Source organism: Oculina patagonica, chromosome 5 (genome assembly GCF_052425735.1).
Source record: "Oculina patagonica isolate OP01 chromosome 5, crgOcupat, whole genome shotgun sequence".
NCBI lineage: Eukaryota > Metazoa > Cnidaria > Anthozoa > Scleractinia > Oculinidae > Oculina > Oculina patagonica.
The window spans coordinates 1,961,454-1,982,115 of record NC_135762.1 but is presented as its reverse complement, the minus strand read 5'-3'; the positions used below and the strand labels follow the sequence as shown (position 1 = coordinate 1,982,115).

General features: G+C 39.4%; 2 protein-coding genes across 2 annotated transcripts; one reads left to right on the top strand and one right to left on the bottom strand.

Annotated features, from left to right (window-relative positions):
- Positions 1–1,483: 1,483 nt before the first annotated feature.
- On the bottom strand, positions 1,484–13,143 carry LOC144654696 (uncharacterized). The gene is made up of 5 exons (XM_078514909.1): positions 8,957–13,143; positions 7,270–8,183; positions 5,831–5,985; positions 2,660–2,798; positions 1,484–1,946 (listed from the first exon to the last, which is right to left on the bottom strand). The coding sequence occupies exons 1-5, from the start codon at positions 9,741–9,743 to the stop codon at positions 1,857–1,859; spliced, it is 2,085 nt and encodes a 694-aa protein (XP_078371035.1). The 5' UTR covers positions 9,744–13,143; the 3' UTR covers positions 1,484–1,856.
- A 2,001-nt stretch (positions 13,144–15,144) lies between these two features.
- LOC144654695 (tRNA (carboxymethyluridine(34)-5-O)-methyltransferase alkbh8-like) lies at positions 15,145–20,600 on the top strand. Its single transcript, XM_078514908.1, is given in 7 exon segments — positions 15,145–15,837; positions 16,563–16,757; positions 17,347–17,417; positions 18,176–18,282; positions 18,740–18,810; positions 18,813–19,317; positions 19,876–20,600. Coding segments are annotated over 7 exon segments (2,097 nt in total). The 5' UTR covers positions 15,145–15,299; the 3' UTR covers positions 20,486–20,600.
- Positions 20,601–20,662: the final 62 nt, after the last annotated feature.

The following is a 20,662-nucleotide window of genomic DNA, read 5'->3' as shown; positions in this document are numbered from 1 at the left end:
CTAGCAATATAGCAGCCAACACATTGCAATCAACTCCTCGGTGACTCTATTGTGAGACAAACGATTTAACATTCATTTACCAATGAAAATGTGTTCAAGACTATAAGCAATGACTCGTTTCCATGCAAGCTTTGTAGTTTTGTCCGGTTTATTCTGATTTCCAAGTTAGCGAGTTGCTCCAAAGAGTTGTCCATTTCTATTAGGATTGGCATAGCTTTTCTACCAACTTAAGTCAGCTGTTGAAGGAGTGTTGTCAACACAGATTCTCATTTGTGCTCCCGATATTACTTAGATAACTAGTCAAGAAATCTTGATTTGATATGAAGAAAATTTCCTTTCCTCATGTTTGTGTCGACGCTACAGTCAACTCTTGCCTTGCAGACACTTGCTATTACGGACAAAATCCAGATCCCCGGCGAAAGAAGTTTGACTGGAAATGACTCCCGCTATTACGGACTCTGGCTATTACGGACACTAAACGACGCCCTGAGCGTGTCCACTATAACGAGAGTCGACTGTATGTGGGAAGGTTTATGCTGAGCCCTCTTGACCCTTGCGGGGTAAAGGTGGTATAAAAATAATCATTAATTTACAAAGTCCCATAAAATTCCAAAAATCCTCCCCCACTCCCCCTGTAAATAAGCCCACCACCAGATGCAAAACTCCTGATTATAGACTTCCTAAATATAAGCGGGCGGGTTTATAATAATATTATGTTACAGTTTCCATTTGTTTTGGATTATGTGAATTTCCATCTTAAAATAACCCCCTCCCCCCCGCCCCCCCCCAAAAAAAAAAAAATCCCACCTAAAAGGGATGTTATCAAATTTTTAAAGATTTTTTGAGCAAACAACTGAATTATTACTGTGAATTGGCATCCACATGCTGATCATTCCTGGATTTTCTACATGCAGACTTGAAAGTCAAGGCCATACTGTTGTTAGGTACTTGTTGATCGGGTAAGAAGTCTGACTGGGATTGGCTCAAGGCAATAATGTGTGCAATGCAGTGAACAGGCCAGTCTAGACTGTGAGTTGTCCCCAATATCAGGGGTGGTGAATGGTCCTCCAAAAATAATATGCAAGTCGCAGAATTTTAGCCAAATTTCAGGGGTCTCGTTGTCTCAAATTTTTCTTTGACGTTTTCTCGGAGTATCAATTTCTTTTACAAGGCCAAAGGGTCTTGGGCTCGCGTAAAGATATGTCTCACCGTCTCGCAAAAACTCGCATCTACCATTCAACACCTCTAATATCCTCAGGGTCAATTGAATGACCCTGACAAAAGGAGGAGACAAATTTCTTGTTTGCCCTGATTAGATTGGGAAATGGTTAAAAATTATCCTGAACTGGTACAATAGCTTAGCCGGTCCAGGTGAGTTAGATTTGTTTGTACCAAGTCTAGCTGGTAAATATCCCTGTGAGCTCAGGCTCCCCATCACTGCAAAACTTATATAACGAAAATTCAGTTATCACAAAACTATAAATAAATTTTATTTGGACCAACTTTATTCAATCACCAAACATGAAACATGCTTTCAACAGCAGCATTTGTAAGAAACTTTTATAAAGGAATGCCTGTTACAAGTGTAACGTATTTTAGCCCGAGTAAAGAAATGTTCCACTTCTGATCATTTTCATAGTTACCAGAAGTTGAGTGTAAAACAATGCCTCTTGACTTTGGCTATTGCACACACATATTTTGAATCAAAAAGCTATTTTCCCTGACATGATTCAAGAAGTGGTATCTTATTATTTTCAGTAAATCATCAGTTAACTCCACTAGCTTGTTTTAACTCTTAAAATCATCATTAATATTTTAGTCCCCATCTGCTTCATGTAGCAGACACTGGACAGTCCTCAGCTTCCACGGTAGGTTGAGTAAGAGAACGGACTAAGTAAAAGTGGTACATGGTAGTGTTGAGATGGATTGCTGATAAGAAACACAATCTGAAAGAAAACAACAGAAAAACAGTTAACAGGTGCTTTGCGCGAATTTCCCTTTAGGAAAAAATAAGAACGCGCAAAAAAAAAAGGAGGAAACAAGTTTGAGACCCCCACCGTGTTTCTGCCCAACATTTTCAAATTTTCCAATTCGACCTGGATAGTTCTTCAAGGAATGCATGAAAAGGGCGTGCTAGAGCTTATGTGGCTTCCTCTCTACATATTGAATTATTTTTTTAAAATTTATATTCATTATATAATACATATTTTGCAAATGTACTGGTAAAAAAACAAAAAAAAAATAATTGTCCTGTCACTGTACCAGAGATCTAATCACACGTTCTTAAACGGGTGAAAAACTTTTCTTTACCCCAGAAGGGGGAGGGGGGAGGAGAATTTCCTTCACAGGGCTAGAAATCTATGGGATATAAATTTCCTAGCACTTATTTTTGAATTAAGCGACCATCTACCTTGCTTTGATGTACAAGTCTATTTATAGGATCTGTGTGTATTAATTTACATGTGGTAGGGTGGCAGTGTGACTATATGGGCACAGCACAGGATCCAGAAGTAATGTACAGACGATACTTTTCTTGCTAAAAAGGGGGGAGGGGGGAGATGAAACGTTTTTTGCCCTTCTGGGTTCCATTAATGTAATTATATGCATCATGGTCAATTTATTCTTACATAAATGCATGACCCTAACTGTTGACATTAACCTCCACATAAGGATAGAAAAATGAAGAAACTCCAGTGTCCTTGAAATATGCCTCTGTCTCAAATCTGATCATGTATTTTCCAGGTATAAACTGTTCCTGAGTCAGCAAGTTAGGAACTCTACCATCAGCATTAGTAACTCTAAAGAAATAATCAAAAGCACCAACACAATATTAATCATAATAATCATTTTAGTTTTAAAGTTATACACAGAAATTGCTAAGGATGGGAGGGTTCAGTATTTAATTTCCCGGGGGGGAACCCAGGGTGTTGTTGGTACTCAAAAAAAGTTTTATACGGGGAGGCTCCACCCCGAAGTTCTAACCCCTTACCCTTTTATATACCATTTTTGACAGAGATTGTACCCCTTTAGTATACCTTTAACTGAAAAAAGGTACCCCTTTCATATACCTAAGAGACATGGCGTGTACAGTGTACTTAAAATAGGACGTTTTCTTGTCATTTTTATGTAGCGCTTAATAAATTAAAATAATACAGCCATAAATTGCGTCTGTTCAAAATATTTTAATAAAAGGCCCTTTTAAATAGCCAAATGACAGATTTCCATACCCTTTCATGTACTTAAACTCGTGAAATCCCTACCCTTTTATATACCTGAAGCCTGAAAAAGGTACCCCTTTCGGGTAGAGCCCCCCCATATATGCCATTATAGGGTGTCCCCCCCGGGGGGGATGGGGTGGGTTCAGTATTTAATTTCACAGGTGAGTAACCCAGTGTGATTGTTGTTGTTACTCAAAAAAGTTTGTACAGGGAGGCTCCGCCCTGAGGTCCAACCCCTCACCATTTTATATACCATTTTGACAGAAAAGGCACCCCTTTCGTATACCTTTTTTTCTGAAAAAAGGTACCCCTTTGATATACCAAAAAGACATGGCATATACCTGAAACAGGAAGTCTTGTTGTTATTTTTATGTAGCTTTTAATAAATTTAAATAAAGTGTGTATGTTCAAAATACTTTACAGTGCGAATACTCGAACCGGGACAGTTTGAACAAAGTTAACCAATCGCAGCGATAATTGATAACAATGGATGGCGACCTTTTTTCGTTAGCGGACCAATGACGTTTAAGAATTGAAACAATAAGTTTACAACAAAATTTGAAAACTCAGCAACGCTGCAAATTGATGCGGACCTCTCAGGAAACCCTTCTTTCTTTTGATTGGTTAGTTTCGATCCCAAATTTGAAATGATTTTTAGTTTTGTTTCCAAATGGTAAAAAAGTTTTCATTTCGAGTGCAAAAATATTCCGTAAAATGGCTTTTGTCAAAAATATTCAACTCAGATTGAATCGTGAAGGGGGAATATATGACAATGGTCGCCGACCTTCGCAGTTGTTACGAGAGCGGGTTTTAGACCTGCAACACACCGGAATGAATCAACAGTTAATCGCGACTGAGGTCAAGAGTAGCCGGCACTTTGTTAGAAACGTTTTGAGGGATTATGATTTGAACAATTCGTCTATGCCCAGAAGGTGAGCAACACCTCCACGATTAAAAATGGTCGGAGCTGTTGTTGAACATTTCGAAATTGAGAAACTATGTAAGCCCAGCATAAGTAGAGCGAAAAGGCTTACTGCGAAAATTATTAGAAGGCGTTGCAGTTTAGTCGATTTTCAGAACGCAGAGTTTGGTTAGAGCCATATAATGTTGTAAAAGTGAAGGTCAATAAAGGTTTGTTTTATTCGAATTTATATGCTAACGCCTCATCTATATTTTCGTCACAAGACCGAACTTGATCAAGGCGGAAAATTATTTTTAAGCCCTAACAATTTAGATGTAACTCGAAATTAAAGCTCGAAGATCACCGTAAGAACCTTCAGATGTTCTTAAAAATTTAGGATCGAAACTAACCAATCAAAAGAAAGAAGGGTTTCCTGAGAGGTCCGCATCTATTTGCAACGTTGCTGAGTTTTCAAATTTTGTCGTAAACTTATTGTTTCAATTCTTAAACGTCATTGGTCCGCTAACGAAAAAGGTCGCCATCCATTGTTATCAATTATCGCTGCGATTGGTTAACTTTGTTAAAACTGTCCCGGTTCGAGTATTCGCACTGTAATTGAAGGTTCTTTATAACTAAATGACCGATATCCCTACCCTTTCATATACCTAAAATTGTGAACTCCCTTTCCCTATATACCTGGGCCCGGTTGTTCAAAAGAGGGTTAACTCCTAACCTCGGGTTAAATCGACTTAACCCCCGGTTAAATTTTATCCGCAGGTTAGTTCTGTTGTTCGAAGGTAAGTTAACGCTAACCTCGGGGTAAACAGCGGGTTAAATTTAACCCACCTAGCTAGGTGGGTTAAATCGTTAACCTCGGATTAAATAGTAAAATTCAATAGTGAAAGTCAAACAAAACAGCAACACTCGACGTTATCATGCAGCCGATGCAACATGTCTGGGAAGTCTTTCTTTGCCGCAAAGTTTAAATTGTTCCTCCACTTCCACTTCGTGTACAGTCCATTTTTCACGCCGACGGCATTTATCGCCACGGTAAATTCTTGCAATACGTCGTTCTGTTTTCGTTTGTCACGCTGTTCGTCAGTTTATTCTGTAAAATGATCAAGTTCTCCTCTACTTTGTCCGTTAAAATGGCTATTTGGGTCGCGCTATTAAAAGCCTTGTTTTCTCGCCTTCCGTGCAGGTATCGGTGTCGCGGAAGCTATTTTTACCGCTGTCCCGAAATAAAAGAGACAAACAAAGAATATTATGGGATGCTGTCCGCGGGTTTGCGCGCGTAACCCGAGGTTAACTAACCGGCCCGCTAAACGTGCTTTGAACAACACCATTTTATCCTCGGGTTAATAAACCTGCAGTTAAGAAATTTAACCTCTGGTTTAGCTCTAACCCAAGGTTAATTTAACCCTCTTTCGAACAACCGGGCCCAGAAGCATGAAAAAAGGTACCCCTTTCAGGCAGATCCTCCCCATATAGGCCATTATAGGGAGTACCCCCTCCCTTGGGGCAAAGCCTTATTACTGACTGATGTGATTAATGGTGTTATCATAAGTGAAAATGAATTTGTATGATATATATGCCATGCAGGAATATAACTTTTTGTTTTGTTGGTTTGGGAAGCTGGACTTTGTAGTTTAATTCATCTGTTCTAGCTCTGATTTTTGAACCGGAAATAGTCTTGACATATACCACTCACCCTGATGCAATGTGTTTCCACATTCTACTGTCTGGCCGTATTTCCTCAAAGTACAGCTGTATTTGGAGGTTCCTGGCTGGTGAACCTCTGGCTGTGTCCAAAACATGAGTGGTGAGTGGGCTTCCAGTCATTGGGCTATTGTCAGCTGTGCGATGCTGTTGATAATAGAAACAAACAGTCAAATACAGACGCAACAGTATGCTAACCACTAAGACGCCAACCTAAAAAAATATAAAAATTGCAGAGATCCCAATTTTGTGGTAGGGTACTTCTACTTGACCCCAAAAATAGAGTTGAATAATAGAGATCTGCCAATTCAACACAAAAACATGTCAAATACCAAAAATGTTCCCCCAAAATAACCAAAGTACGTGGGAAATTTGGTGACCTGTACAGGGGACTGGGAGATTTGGTCTGCTCCTGGATAATCTGGGACAGTTGAAATAGATGTAACCACTTTCTATTATTGCAATAGTTTAATTTTAAGCAATTGGATTGAGATGCATGAAAGCATTAAGCTTAATAGGTAATTTGTCCAAAATTATGCCATGATATTACAAAAGTGTACATCAAACTGGTGGTTTTGCTTAACACAAAACCTTCAAGCAAAACCACAATATACTACTACTGACAGAGATATTATTACTTCCCTAAGCTACATGTAAAACTAGTTAGCTTCATATAACCTAACCTGACTCAAAATTAAGGTAGAGAGATTGTGTTTTCATTTAATCATTTAACAAAAGAGACATCACATAAAAACAACAACGTCATTTTCTTTATTACAACTTTCAGTAATATTAAACCACGTGTGCTGTTTTCTTTCTTGAGGGGGAGAGGGGAGGGAAGGTGTAGTCTAAATATTTGCACAATGGTCTTGTGATGTAAATTAAGGTCAACAGTTTAAGTAGTGGATAAAATATGAGTGGGAGATCTGTATGGGGGTTTACAATGGTGAGTCAATAGGTATAAGTCATTGTAAATGGCCATACAGATCGGACGCGAATATTTTATTCTACTTGTGAAAAGAAAACAATAAATTGAATGCAAAGTATTGTTATGCAAATCGGTAGAGATCTGTATCAAAAGTTAATGAATACTAATGAGCTGAGCAGGAGTTTGTATCAAAAGTTAATTCTATTGTTTGATTTGTATTGGGGTTTACAGTTGTGTACATTTGATCTGAATACTGTGCTGGGATTGATTTGCCCCTCAATAGTCAATAAATTTTACAAAGCTAGCTATTGTCATCATGTGGTATATAATTTAAGGATAATAATATCATTATTGCTGGCAAAACTTGACAAGTTTGCTGGTAGTAACCTGTAATGGATTAAGGGACTACTCCCCTTGGATGGGATGCTAGTTGCTTGGTCATGCAACACTGGAGTGAAGCTCTGGCCCATATAACCAAGACACAAGGCTTGCTAGTCACTTACCATCATGTGCGATGACGAGGATGGTGACGATGAGGAGGAGGCCATAGCTGGTGCTGTTTGACAATAAACAACTCTTGAATTTGCAAGCCCTGTGTGGTTACTTCCAGCACGAGCTAGTGAGGTTTGGGAGAAACTGAAACTACTTGTGGTAGTTTTTAAAGTTGGCTGTAGTGAATTGCGCAGACTATGAGAAGAAGCTGCTTGAAGCTGACTCAATCTGTAAGCTACAAAGGGAGTGTGCAGTCCTCTGTGGCCAGAATGGTATGGAAGACCAGGCACAGGTTCTGTTGGACTTGACGCAGGGCTTGCATCCATTTGCTTTTCACTAACATCATGGCTGTTACCTTGAGAAGATGAAATTCTACTACTGCTGAGAAGACTTGAGTTAAAAGACTGTGTTTGAGAATGGTTTGGAGAAATGATAACCTTTGTGAGATGAGCATGTTCTCTGTTTTGCACTGCATTAAATGGCGGTGAGCTCACAGGGGTTTCACAGCATCTTGGTGAAGGCGTTTGCTCTGAACTTGATATATACTTCCCAGTAACAGACACCATGGTTGGACGTTCATCGTATGGTTCTCTGGGGAGGATATGTTGATATCTTGGGGCAGTGGGTAGAGATACCAGAGTAGTAATAAGAGGGTAATCCTCCACAAGGCTGTCGAGAATTGACACATAAGTACCTCTGATGCAGTTGTTTGTGTAAATCCTGGATAACCGTGCAAGCTTGGACATATTCGTCATCATCTCACCCAGTGAATTGTGACCAACTGCGGCATTTTCATACCAAATGGGATCATCTTCGCAAGCGTGATGCTTGAAGGAAGCTTTGGGTCTCTGCCAGAGGTACAGGTTCATGGGGTTCAGCTTTGAAAGGTACTTGAGAAATGACGCCACTGGGCATCTTGGATTTCCTAAGGAAGGGTGTGGTGAAAGAATCAATACAAATTCCCCTAACTGCTGACCAGTCTTGATACATTCCTATACATTCCCATACATCTTCTGTAAAACCACATGCAAAAATTCAGGCACTTTTGAAAAAAAGAATTCACCCAAAAAAGTCACTAAGCATAGTTTTGCACGAAGCCATTCAATTTTCACATTTGTTGATGCAGCGTGAAGATTTTCAGGCACAAAGTTCTATCCAAATATTAGCCCATTCTTTTTGAAGGCTCTTTTATCAATGACTTAAATCTCTCGCTAATAATAAACCCCAGGAAAAAGAGCTTTCATCACTTAACGTTTATAGCTTATTTGAACGCCTCACAAGGACAGTACTCAGTTGCTCACGAGAAAAAAAATTCCTACACACTTTCTTCGGCGCGAGCCACAAGAACTAAAATAGATTTTAAGGTTAACTTTCCCCTGATATAATCGAATTGGATTTAAATTTTTCACCGCAGATATTGCTTTGAACAAGATTTGTTTTAATAGCGAGGAAATACCGGTAAATTGTGACCCGTCTTCCCGGCAAAGAAACAAGATCATTTCATAATAACCGAGTTATAGAATGCGGAACAGTTCCCTTGACTATAAATTGCAAGCTTTCTAAAAAAAGATAAGGTCTGCCTTGTCGAATTCTTTCCTTTTTGCAATCTCTTTTAGCCTAAAGTCGCTATTAAAACTAGCGAACTCGATGTTTTACGCTGTTTAGCATTCGCGCGCTTTCTTGGTGAGTAAACCTTACCTGGTTTTTCATTCATCCGAGGACATTTTCCGTCAGTGAAAACGTTTTCACAGTGTGCAGGGTTAGGGTAAACGTATTTCAAGCCAGTACTTGCATGATACCCGACAAGAAACGTATCTCGAGTTTGCTCTCTCACGTTACTTCTGTTCCGTTTTCCTGGTAAATACATGAGCAAGTCGAAGAAAACTTTTCTTTGGAGGCCATCGGCGCTGAATGGCGACAGAACATCACTCAGATAAAGCTTCTTCAAATCGTCTGGCCCGATGTCGGAACGGTTCACTTCGCCTTTTCCTTGCTTTTTCAGCTTTTCTACCTGAGCTTTGAAAACTTTGTTTGATTCGGTGAATTCGGGGTCGTTTTTGATGTCCACATTCCTCTGTTGGGACTGTAAGTACCGCAGAATACCAAACCGTATACTTCCAAGGGCAGAGGATTTGTAGTAATCTCCGTTCTTTTTACGTGCTTCGACGTAAAATTTACGTAGCAGATCATTCAACTCTGGCTTGTCCATGTTCTCAAATTGAACGTCCATACTTTTCTCTTCCATGTAGTCGCGGAGAATTTTCACGGCATTTTTAGTTGACCTCCATGTGTTTTCACTACAAGAGCGATGCTCCAACAACCTTTGAATGTCCTCCTCTGAACTTTCACCAAAGCGTGGAAGCGAGTTTTCGTCTGTTGGACTTCCAAGGGAACTCCCTTCACTGTCGGGGTTATTTTCTGAGTTTTCAAAAGGTTCTACTTTCACCCCGGGCAACAGAACAACCGAGCTTGTTTCTTCGTCCATTATTGTGCCAAGATAGCGGTCGCGTATTCGCGCTCAAGACTACAACGCGAATTGATGCCGGGCAATATCTTGCGATGTCACACTCAAAAACGGGATGTGCACAGGCCCTTTCGAGCGTTATTTATAGTGCAGAAAAAATACCCATTCGCCACAGCTCTAGCACAGTTATTTCACAGAGAAAAAGATACGTACGACTCAAGTAAAGCTGAGCCTGATTTTCATCTTCACAACAATAAAACGATTGAAAACTTATTCGCTGTCATTCATTGTGATATTCTGATACCAACTGGTCCAATACAACTTAATCTCCATGAGATACTTAAAAGACTTATTTCTGGTGCCAAAGAGCTGGCATTGAATACTTGCTTTATTTAAGTCGAGTGGAAACTTACACGATATAGATCGCTTTCCGGAGAATATCTTCAAGTCAACTCTATAAAATATCAACATTTGTTAACTTCAAATAAAACATGGTATCATCCAAAAGCCATGTACGTTTTTGCAAAGCTTTTCCAGCTGGACGAAGTTGTCAGACTTGATGAAACTATTGTACTAGGCGTTTTTCGTGCAAAAATGAAGTAATCTTCAAAATGATAACATTCAGTTGAATATTGAGTACTTTTCGCCATATCTATCATAGATATTACCACACAAGGAATTGTTGTATCATATCTTTGTGTAATTAATCGAGAAGTAGACAACTGACTGTGAAAGCAGTATATTGAAATATAACAATTAACAATATGCTAGAGCTTTTCCCAAGAGAGGATATTGGTCAGCAAAAAATCAACGTCAGTTAGTTCCACAATTTGGACAATATAATAGACGAGATATTTTAACAAAAAAAAGGTAAAAATAAAACTTCCAATTATACATTTCACTTCCAACTGTAGGAAAACGGAAGGTAATATACGAAGAGAAAACAGCATCCAACTTTCAATATTCAGCTAGTTTCCGCTAAATACCATGCACACTTTGGTCACCTATTGAACAAATACGGCTTTTTAAGGTTTGGGACAAGGGGGGTCAAATAATGTCATTGTCTAAAAGCAATTACGTGCAAATACAATGACGATTTATTTCAGTGATATATTACTTTCCGAGTACAAGGGTAGTGATATTGACTTTTAGAAAAAAAAAAATGAATGCAGCGACAAGTTATGCTGAAAGGAAACTCTGAGCAATAAATTCCATTTGTACTTCTAACGATCGAATTAACTATGGTGGTATGGATATGGTATGATGGTATTATAACTGAATTTCTCAGCTTTCAGTGTGAATTCGTCAGGATGCCCTTAAAAACGTATTTAAGTGATGCCACACCGACAATGACAGAACAGGCGCCTCTGTATTACAAACTAAATGCAATAAAAGCCAATACGAGCACGCCATTTTCAAATATCATTGCACAACTTGGAAAAGAATTTTTTATGGAGGTCGCATAAATCCTTTCCACTTTTAGCTATATCTCTCACATATATTTGCTCCTGGCTAAAAACAGCGATCCACAATATTTTAAAGGGAGACAATAGAACTAGACGGAGTGGACTCAGTGAAGTGGAAATTATACGTATTAGTTTATTATAGAGTTCTTAGTAACAAGGATATACGTTATGACTTGGGCATTCAGTATGAGCCGCAAGTATCCCAAACGATGATATACCAAAATATCAGCATTTGTGTGGGTGTATAACGCGTTTACAATAAAGAGTAGAAACATTTTTCTTTTCTTCAGTGGGGTCAGTTGCCATGCTATAAAATCGAACTGAGTTAATAAATATCTTTGTCTTTTTGGACTCTTGCTAAATGAGATGAGACTGGCAGACGATCTCTCACACTGCGATGCTAAAAATAAACGCTTCAATGAACTGCTTCAGACGAAGAATGGACTTTGGACCTGAAACCATACATCTTTACTATAGTTCACCCGAACTGGAACACGCTGCCCCCGAGGTCAACTACTTATCAGTAGTTACATTACAGTAAATCTAAGGCAATTTACCAGCCTTCAACAAACGGAGTTTCATTTGTAACAAGTTTATGTGTGGTTTGCAATATTGCGTTCTTTAACGGTGAGTACTGTTTTGAACTGTTGTAGTTATTCTTCAACTCAACTTAAACTAATTATCACTAGGTCGGCTTTGTTTGGACAGAAGCAAGTTAGTAAAGTTTGTTTTTTTCTCTAATCTGTAACAACTTAAAAAAAAATCAACATCACAAATGCACAAGTTAATATTCCCACTCTTCTGTCAGCCAGTGGGCAATATAAAATAATGAAGAAACAAAAAACGAACCGTTACTCAATGTACTCCCGTTTTGCTTAGCTTTAATATCCTCCTCGCATATATTTCTTCCCATAAAATTTGATTTTGTGCTGAACACATTTTAGCCAGAGAAACTAACAACTTTTACGTGAACCAAGACTGTATTTAATAAAGACACAAGCAGGAAAATTCCATCTTAATTTGATGATATGATGTCAACGATTTATAAATTGTAGAGCACCTCTTCAGTTAAACTTAGAATATCTATCAAGTATAAGATATTTGAGTAGTGTTACATCATCTTTATTACAGAATATTCTAGCTTGCTGCTGAGATTTCCCTTTTGTGAGAATGTGAATAATCATCTGCGTTCTCAGGAAAGCTAAAATTATGGAATTCTTTTGCTTCACCTGCTATCTTGAATAAACAAAAAACAACGGTTTTTGCTTTGTATAGTCCTTCCAGTAATCTGATGAAAGCATTTTTTCTGGTTCCCTCCATAATTTCTCAAAAGTCAGACATGATTTGATTTGAAAAGAGAAGAGTTCCCAGTTTGATGCCTCCAACCTTCTGAAATTACACCATCAGTGAATAAACTACTGGAGTGTTGTGACCATGGAAGATGTTTTGGGGTAGGGTGGGGGTGAGAAGATTTGGGAAACGATAGGAGGTTGAGTGGGGGATTGTATTGCAAGGCTTGCTATAGTATCCCTTTCCATTTATTCATGTTTGCTATTTTGTATTATTCATTTTCAGTAAATATAATTGGTTTTAACTCAGGAGTATCAGTTGTTTGTATAGTGTGACTGTCCGGGTGAGAGTAGTTCTAACAAGAACTGTTGTTGGTTACTGATGTTTCGACAACCTGAGCGAAAGTCATCTTTAGAGTCAAGTGAATGAAGTCATTCTAGAGCCATCTTCCATTTCAGTTTCCAGACAGGTCCTGATCAAGATCACATTCCCTTATACAGTTAATTAGCTCCTCAAATTCCATCAGATTAATACTTTATCCTTAACACTTCCACAAAAAATCTTCTTTAATCCACTTCCACTGTAAGCTCTTTTGAAAGGATTTCTCTGACTCTGTTCTCAGTGACAGTTTCTTTACCCTAATGAGAGTCCAGGGGCAGATTCAGGATTTTTCTTAGGAGGGGCTGCACCACTAAGAAATGGCGTATTTTTTTTTTTTGTAAAAAAAAAAAAATATCAAAAAAAAAAAAAAAAAAAAAAAAAAAAAAAAAAGAGGGAGGGGGGGCGGTCTGTTTTTGTTTTACTCCTTTGGGAGAAAGGGCAAAATTTTTAGCGAACACTAGCGAGAAGAAAACAAGGAAACGAATGACTTTCGACACTCAAGTGAAAACCGCTCTAACTGACTTTTTTTGCAGAATACAACTTGTATAAAGCTGTAGGTCATCTCAGGGAGTGGTTGTGCACACTCTCTGCACCCTCCACCCCTGGGGCACAACGGGGGTTAGGGCTTCAGGCTACTGACCTAAAAATACAAGGATCCCAAGCTCTCCAAGACAGGAAAAATATGCTTTAGGGCTCTACTGCATTGCTTCAGGGAGCCAAGAATGAATGAACAAATTAATAAAGCAGATAACTATGAAGGAAGGAAGGAACGTTAACTGTTCAGGTTCCAAGAAGAGGGAAGGCTTCTGACTCCAAAGCAAAATCTTAAGGTGTCCAAGACTCAAGAGACCACACCTTTTCCTCACCTCTGATACTTTATTATGTGAAAAAAAAACCCTGTGATCCCATGCTCTCTCTCAATTTCCTCCCATGTCATAATTTGTGGAGAGAGAGTTTTTTTTTAGCCATGAAGAGGACGTACTGCTGGGTATAACACTGCTGTTCAAATGTGTGAATAGCAACAAACTTTTGGAAAAATCTGGCAACTGAGCTTACGACAGCAACTTACAATGGATATAACCTCATCCAGTTTGGGAGTGGGTGTGTGGGTGTGTGTGTGTGTGTGTGTGTGGGGGGGGGGGGGGGGAGGGGGCAGAGCTTCATGTTGCAGAATCCAGAGCTTGGCTTGTACAAGTCACTTGGATTAAGATTATACCAGTTAAAATTTAAGAAGCAAGATTGTGTAGTCTCTTCCTAAGGCTGGTGCATGACATACCAAGTCTCTGGGCTGCACCAGTCCCCGGGGGGGCACTCCCATACATGAGCTATATAGGTATGTGCCGCTGTGAAGGGTATGGTTTTCAAGCAGTTTAGTCTGGGATAGGGTATAGAAATCAGAGAGTTTTGGTCTAGAAAAGGGTAGCATTTGCCGGGAAACCGATCAACGGTATGACGAATATAGTCCAGAAACTCGGAAGAGAAAGAGGCTTTCCTAAACGTAAATAAAATCATCGCGGCATCGTTGTACACAGATGGTTTTCCATTAAAACACTGATAATGATACAGTTCTAACAAAATGCAAGTCTGGGATAGGGTAGGGATTTTCAGTGTCTAGTCTAGTATAGGGTTGCAAAAATCAACTGAACATGGTCTGGTATAGGGTAAGGGCTTCAAATTCCCAGCGGCACACCCCCACCCAAAAATATACCGGGTGCCCCCCCGGGCACCAGTCCCTCCTATTGGAGGTGCCTGACATTTGCAGACTGTAGACTGCAGACTAAAGTATATACCATGTTACCATGCTAACCGTAAACAGGTTAACCGGCGCGGTGTTTCAGGCTAACTGGAGCGGGCTTACTATGGTGCAAGTCTGCAATCTGCAATTTGTCAGACAGCTTTCTACTAGTGGTAGGCACAATTTAATGTTGCAACTTGCCAGGAAAGTTTATGAGCCAGAATCTTGTATTTATCGTTGCCATTTTTGTTGTCACCGCCTTAAGGAGCTAGATATTAACACAATTTGAATGCAATCTTCGGCGAAATCTGTCACATACTATTCTTATGTTAAGCAATTTCACCGACACCATGTAAACAATTGCAAGTTTCCAAACATACATTCAGCTGCATTCTAATGGTTTTCCTAATGGTCATTCGCGTGTCTGAATTTTCGAACACATTGGAAGAATACAGAATGAAAATATATCTGCTAACCTTTTCAGGAGTTATATGGTTGCGTATACTTGATAATCTTGCGTTACACTGCATAAACGTTACTGTTTTTTCACGGGTATGAAACCGTGAACTTTTCTTCGCTGGACTCCTCAGCTGTGTGAGTCAGCGATCAACTGTATTTTCACAAAATGGCTAGCGGTTTTTCGAAAGATAGCTGAGCCAGCTAAACTTTAGATCTGCGGTGTCTCCCGCAAAAATAGAAACCAAAATGGCGACTTCGAATGCGGTAAAATCTTGTGCTACCAAACTAACCAAAGCAGAGAAAAAGGCTTTAAGAAAACAAACAAAACTTATGCATGCTCTTCGCAGACATAACGCCGATCTTGCAAGTGTTTCAGAATCGCCAACTCGACACTTGATGGTTGGAAATGGAGGATTAATGTGTGGTGTTGATCGAAGACAAATCGTCAGCTTGTTTCAGAAGTTTGGAAACATAGAACGGCTTTTAATGTTTCCAGGCCGATCGTTTTCTTTTATAAGCTTCCAGAAAGTCAGTGAATCAGTAAAAGCAATGGAGACAGTGCATGGAAGAGTTTTAGATTGCCCTTCGGAATTTCCAAGGCCCGATGTCACCTTTTATCTTTCGTTCCTAACAAGTGTACCTGATGACGTCACGACTGAGAATCAGGTTAAACCGGTTGGTCTTGTTCTAGTAGAGGACTTTGTGACTGAAGCAGAAGAAGAAGAACTGATCCAGGCACTAGGATGGGGAAGTGACGGAAATGACAATGAAATACAAGGGACAGGTAGGGAGCCGGAGATTGTGTTACTAATTCACCCATCAATCATAAAGCTGGGCTGGGGGAGGGGCCAGGCATAGGAAGCGCATTTGAACTTAGCTGTGATTTTCTGTTCAAATACCCCAGTACAGTCAACTCTTTCTTAAAGGACACCTATAAGACAGACAACTCCAGAAGATGGACACCAAGTGTTGGTCCCGTCCCTGCTGTTTTTCAGTCATTTTGCTGTAACTAAACTCGCTATAAGATGGACACCTCTTAAGATGGACAGTTGGAGCTGGTCTGGACGGTGTTCATTTTAGAGAGTTGTCTGTACATGGTATTTGTGTAAGGTCAAAAAGTCACCAAACTTCATTTTTTTTAGAAAGTCCACTAATAAAAATGGTCAAAAATCCCCACTAAGGACAGACAATTGCTGTCAAATCCCCTGCCTTTCCTAGGCCTCCCTTTCTGCAGCTTAAAGTTGATAGGTGCATAATAGCTTATTGTTCTTTTTTTAAACCACAGACAATTCAATAAACCAATCAGGACATTTTCCACACAAAAAACAGAGAGGGGCATGGGTGAAAGGGGAGGAGTGTTGCGTGGATTTTTTTTTTTGAAAAACCAAATGGATATCGCAGGATGTCCAGGGTGGCATGTTTTGTGCTTCATCTATCAAAAAAGTTTGCTCCCTTCTTTTGGACAAGCATTAGTAGCAGCCATAATATAGCTTTCTGTCTCCTTTACAGCAAATCAGCAACTTCGTCACAGAAGAGTCAAACATTTTGGCTACGAGTTTTTGTATGGAACAAACAATGTTGACAAATCAAATCCATTACAAGATGGTATTCCCAGCATTTGTGATCCATTACTGGATCAAATCCAGGAAAACGTGAAGTTCAAACCAGATCAGATGACAGTTAATGAGTACCAGCCTGGTCAAGGTAAATGATTTGAAGATTAGTTGAAGAAGTTCTGTTTTATAGCAGCTTAATAAAAAAAAAAAAAAAATTTTTAATAAATAATAAAAAAAAAAAAAAAAAAAAAAAAAAAAAAAAAAAAAAAAAAAAAAAAAAAAAAAATAGAGGGGGTTAAAAAATAAACTCCCCAAAAAAAAAAAAAAAAAAAGGGCTATTTACATCCTCCTTTATAATCATCACAGGCTTCAAGGGTTTTCTTTTTGGATAAAGTTGTTGTAGGGTGAAAATACACAGAAAACAACAAAATTCTGGGGGAACTCTAGCATATTAATTGGCAAAAAAAGAAATTCAAAGTAAGATGTGTTAAAAGCTGTTAAAATACCATGTGTATGCAGAAAAGGAGAAACACAGAGCTTCACTGGTATTCAGATTCATGACCACTGTAATATTATTACAGTCATTATTGTGTTAGAAGCAGGTTGCTGACATAAAAATGTCAATATGTGCTTCATTGGAGCAGAAGATGTGACTTATCGATTGGTGATTTAATGTTTAAGCTTTAAAATCTATTTGAAATCTGCTTGACTGCTAGTATTTAAATTTTATCCTGAAGGCATTCCACCTCATGTAGATACTCACTCGGCCTTTGAAGATGGAATTGTTTCACTCAGTCTTGGATCACAGGTATCTATTTGATAGATAAAACAAATCTCTTTCCAAAACACTTTTAATTATTTTAAGATCCTTATGATCCAAGTAGGTACTAGCTAGCTAGGTAAATTGGTAAAATGTATGTAGGTAGATAGGTAGGTCGGTTATAGTCTGCTTTCGGGCCTAGTGACCCATCAGGCTAGAGCTTCTCCCGGTTTCCCTAGTATTAAAGTGACTGGGAGTATTTCTGGTCCCCCCTGGATAGGAGGCTGGTCGATCACAGGGTTAATCCCCATCATTAAATTTGTCAGTACCCATTTATTCACCTGGGTGGAGAGAGGTCCCATGACAGTAAAGCATCTTTCCCAAAAACACAACACAGTGTCCCCAGCCAGTGCTCAAATAATAAAATAAAAAATAAAATAAATATATTTTATACGGTCTCACTTACTCTTCTACGAGATAGCTAGTTTACAGGCTGACTGAAACAGAAGAAAAAATAATTTTAAATGAACATAAGGTTAAAATCCAACTAGCAAGAGGCAGACCAGTTGGCTATATACAAAGTGGTGGGATTGAACTCGGGACAACCGAGAAGCAAATCCAGCTAGTGGCAAGGGCAGGTCTTGAACCGGAGACCTTCGGATTACAATACCAGCGCACTAAACCACTCGGCCATGCTTGCCTCCCCCAAACCAGTCCAGCACACTAACCATTAGACTATTGTGCCCCCCCCCCCCCTGAACGACTAACACTTCATGTCAATCATTTTTTCATTGTGTTCTGCTTAGGTTACCATGGAATTCCGTAATCCTGATGGTCGACATGCATCAGTTGTTTTACCAAGGAGAAGTTTGCTGGTAATGACTGGAGAAAGTCGATATCTTTGGAGTCATGGGTAAGATGTAAATTGCCTCCTGTCCTGTTCGAAATAGAACGATCACTTCTTTTCTTTTTAGAATAAAATCAATTGTCATTTGCAATCATTTCATTCAAAAAAGAAGATAACGTCCGGCAAAATGACCTTCTGGAAGAAGAGTAATACATTTGAAAATCAAAAAGACCCATTTTAGATTTAAGCTTTTTTGTAAAATTGAGTGATTTCACAAAGAAATTCCACGCGCAAGAAGAATTTCTGCGCGAAACTCACGTTTTCAAGTCAGCCATATTGCAATCCATTTGTTTCCTCGCGATTGTCAGTCATTACTAGTCGGTTACATTCTTTTGTCAAGCACTTTTACACAAATCAAACTACTTTGTTGGATTTCTTTATGTTATAGATATGTTTTTTCAACTTCTCAGGATTGTGAGAAAATTAAAAAGATCATCGAAATATATCTGCTATTTGATTTTAGAATAACACCGCGGAAATACGATATCATCTACGGCATTAAGAGCACATCAACAGGGGGGCTAGTTCTGGTGGACCCACGGAGGAACCTGAATCAAACATTGCAGAGAGCACCTCGAAAGAAACAGCGGACGAAGGAACTACTCTATTTGAACGACAAACAAGACTCTCTCTGACGCTCCGCAAAATTCGTCACACTCCGTGTCACTGTGCTTTCCCATCTCAGTGTGATTCGCAAACAGACAATAAAAATTCATCTGAAGTCCCACCCTCGTCCGATGTCCCGAAGACTTTTGGAGAAGCACAGAATCTGGAAAAGATACATGTTCATGAAGTGTACGAGAAGATAGCGCCACATTTCAGCGGCACGCGCCACAGTCCGTGGCCAAAGATAGCAGAGTTTTTACGAGAGCGGCCAGCAGGAAGTCTTGTAGCTGATGTAGGCTGTGGAAATGGAAAATATCTCGGGATTAATGATAGCATTTTCAAGACTGGCTCTGACAGAAGTTTCAACCTGGCGGCCATTTGCAGAGAGCGAGGATTTTCTGTGATTGTGTGTGACATCTTGTCCTTGCCATACAGGTAAATGGGGACAGATCAACAGCTAATTCCTTCTTTCAGTAATCACACTGTCTAGCAGAGAGGTGAATACAGAAAATAATCAACCGAATTCTCGAAAATAACCTTAAAAGAAATGTATGGTTTTGCATTTTTAAATAGAATTTACAATCCCTCAGCAACGAATGGCTGTCGCCGTTTGACTCTTTATTACAAATCATCGGTGTTAAAATGGCTCTCCTGCGTTTTTCTCCTCATTTTAACCCAGGATTTAAAAGAACCCCGAATGGCTCCTCTGGTCGCTTTTCTCGAGAGAGTCACCTGAATCAAATAGTCTCTACTCGAAAACCAGGTAGTGATTTTTAGAAGATTTGTGACTAAAAGAGGAGGACGGAACTTTAATAGACTAAGAGCGAATAGTCAACAAGGCGAAGTGACTAGTAATCAATTACACAAGATTTTCTCCTCCATATCATCTTTGCGGAATTTGCCTCAAGCTTAAAAATAAAAGAAACGGACTAAGGATTCTCAAAAGTCGTAAACTGAAGTTATTTTTTATTTTGTTATATTGTCGTGTTTCAGGTCCAACGCCTTTGACGTGTGCCTCTGCATTGCAGTCCTTCATCATCTCTCCACGGCAGAGCGACGTCTGGATGGCCTCAGGGAACTGGTGCGAATTACACGGCCGGGTGGACTGGTACTGGTGTACGTGTGGGCTTTAGAACAGGAAGCCAAGAAAGTTAAAAAGAAACAATTGAAAGAAGTGGAATTCACCGGAAATAACGACCGTCGAACTCTGCAAGACAACGAAAATAACGTAGATGGGTCTTTGGAAGGAAGCAAAGGAGCAGAAGCTTTTGCCGGTAGTGAAGACCTTTTTTCAAACAAATCTGAAAATTCTAGTGATAAATACTCTACAAAACTACTAGTAAATGCTAGTCGAGAGTCCTTTGAGCAACAAGACTTGTTTGTACCGTGGAAATACAGCGGACCAGGGAAACAACAAGAGAAACATAGAAAAGAAACTGAAGGATCAAGGGAAGGCACGGAGGGTCACGTGTACCATAGGTATTATCACGTGTTTCAAGATGGCGAACTCCAAGAACTTTGCAGTCACCTCAGTCACGTGACAGTCGAGAAGCATTACAACGATAAAGGGAACTGGTGCGTAGTACTCCGGAAAAACGAATGACCGTATGGAGATCGGGTCGGAGTGAATATTCGCGCAAACGATTCTTCCACGAAACGGGAAAGGATAGAATTAATAATCGCGCTGTATTCGTTTAATAAAATGATTTTTAAACTGATTTTCTGTACCTATGTAACGTTACTCCAGACCTGCCTTTCAATGCAGCACCCGGCCCTCATT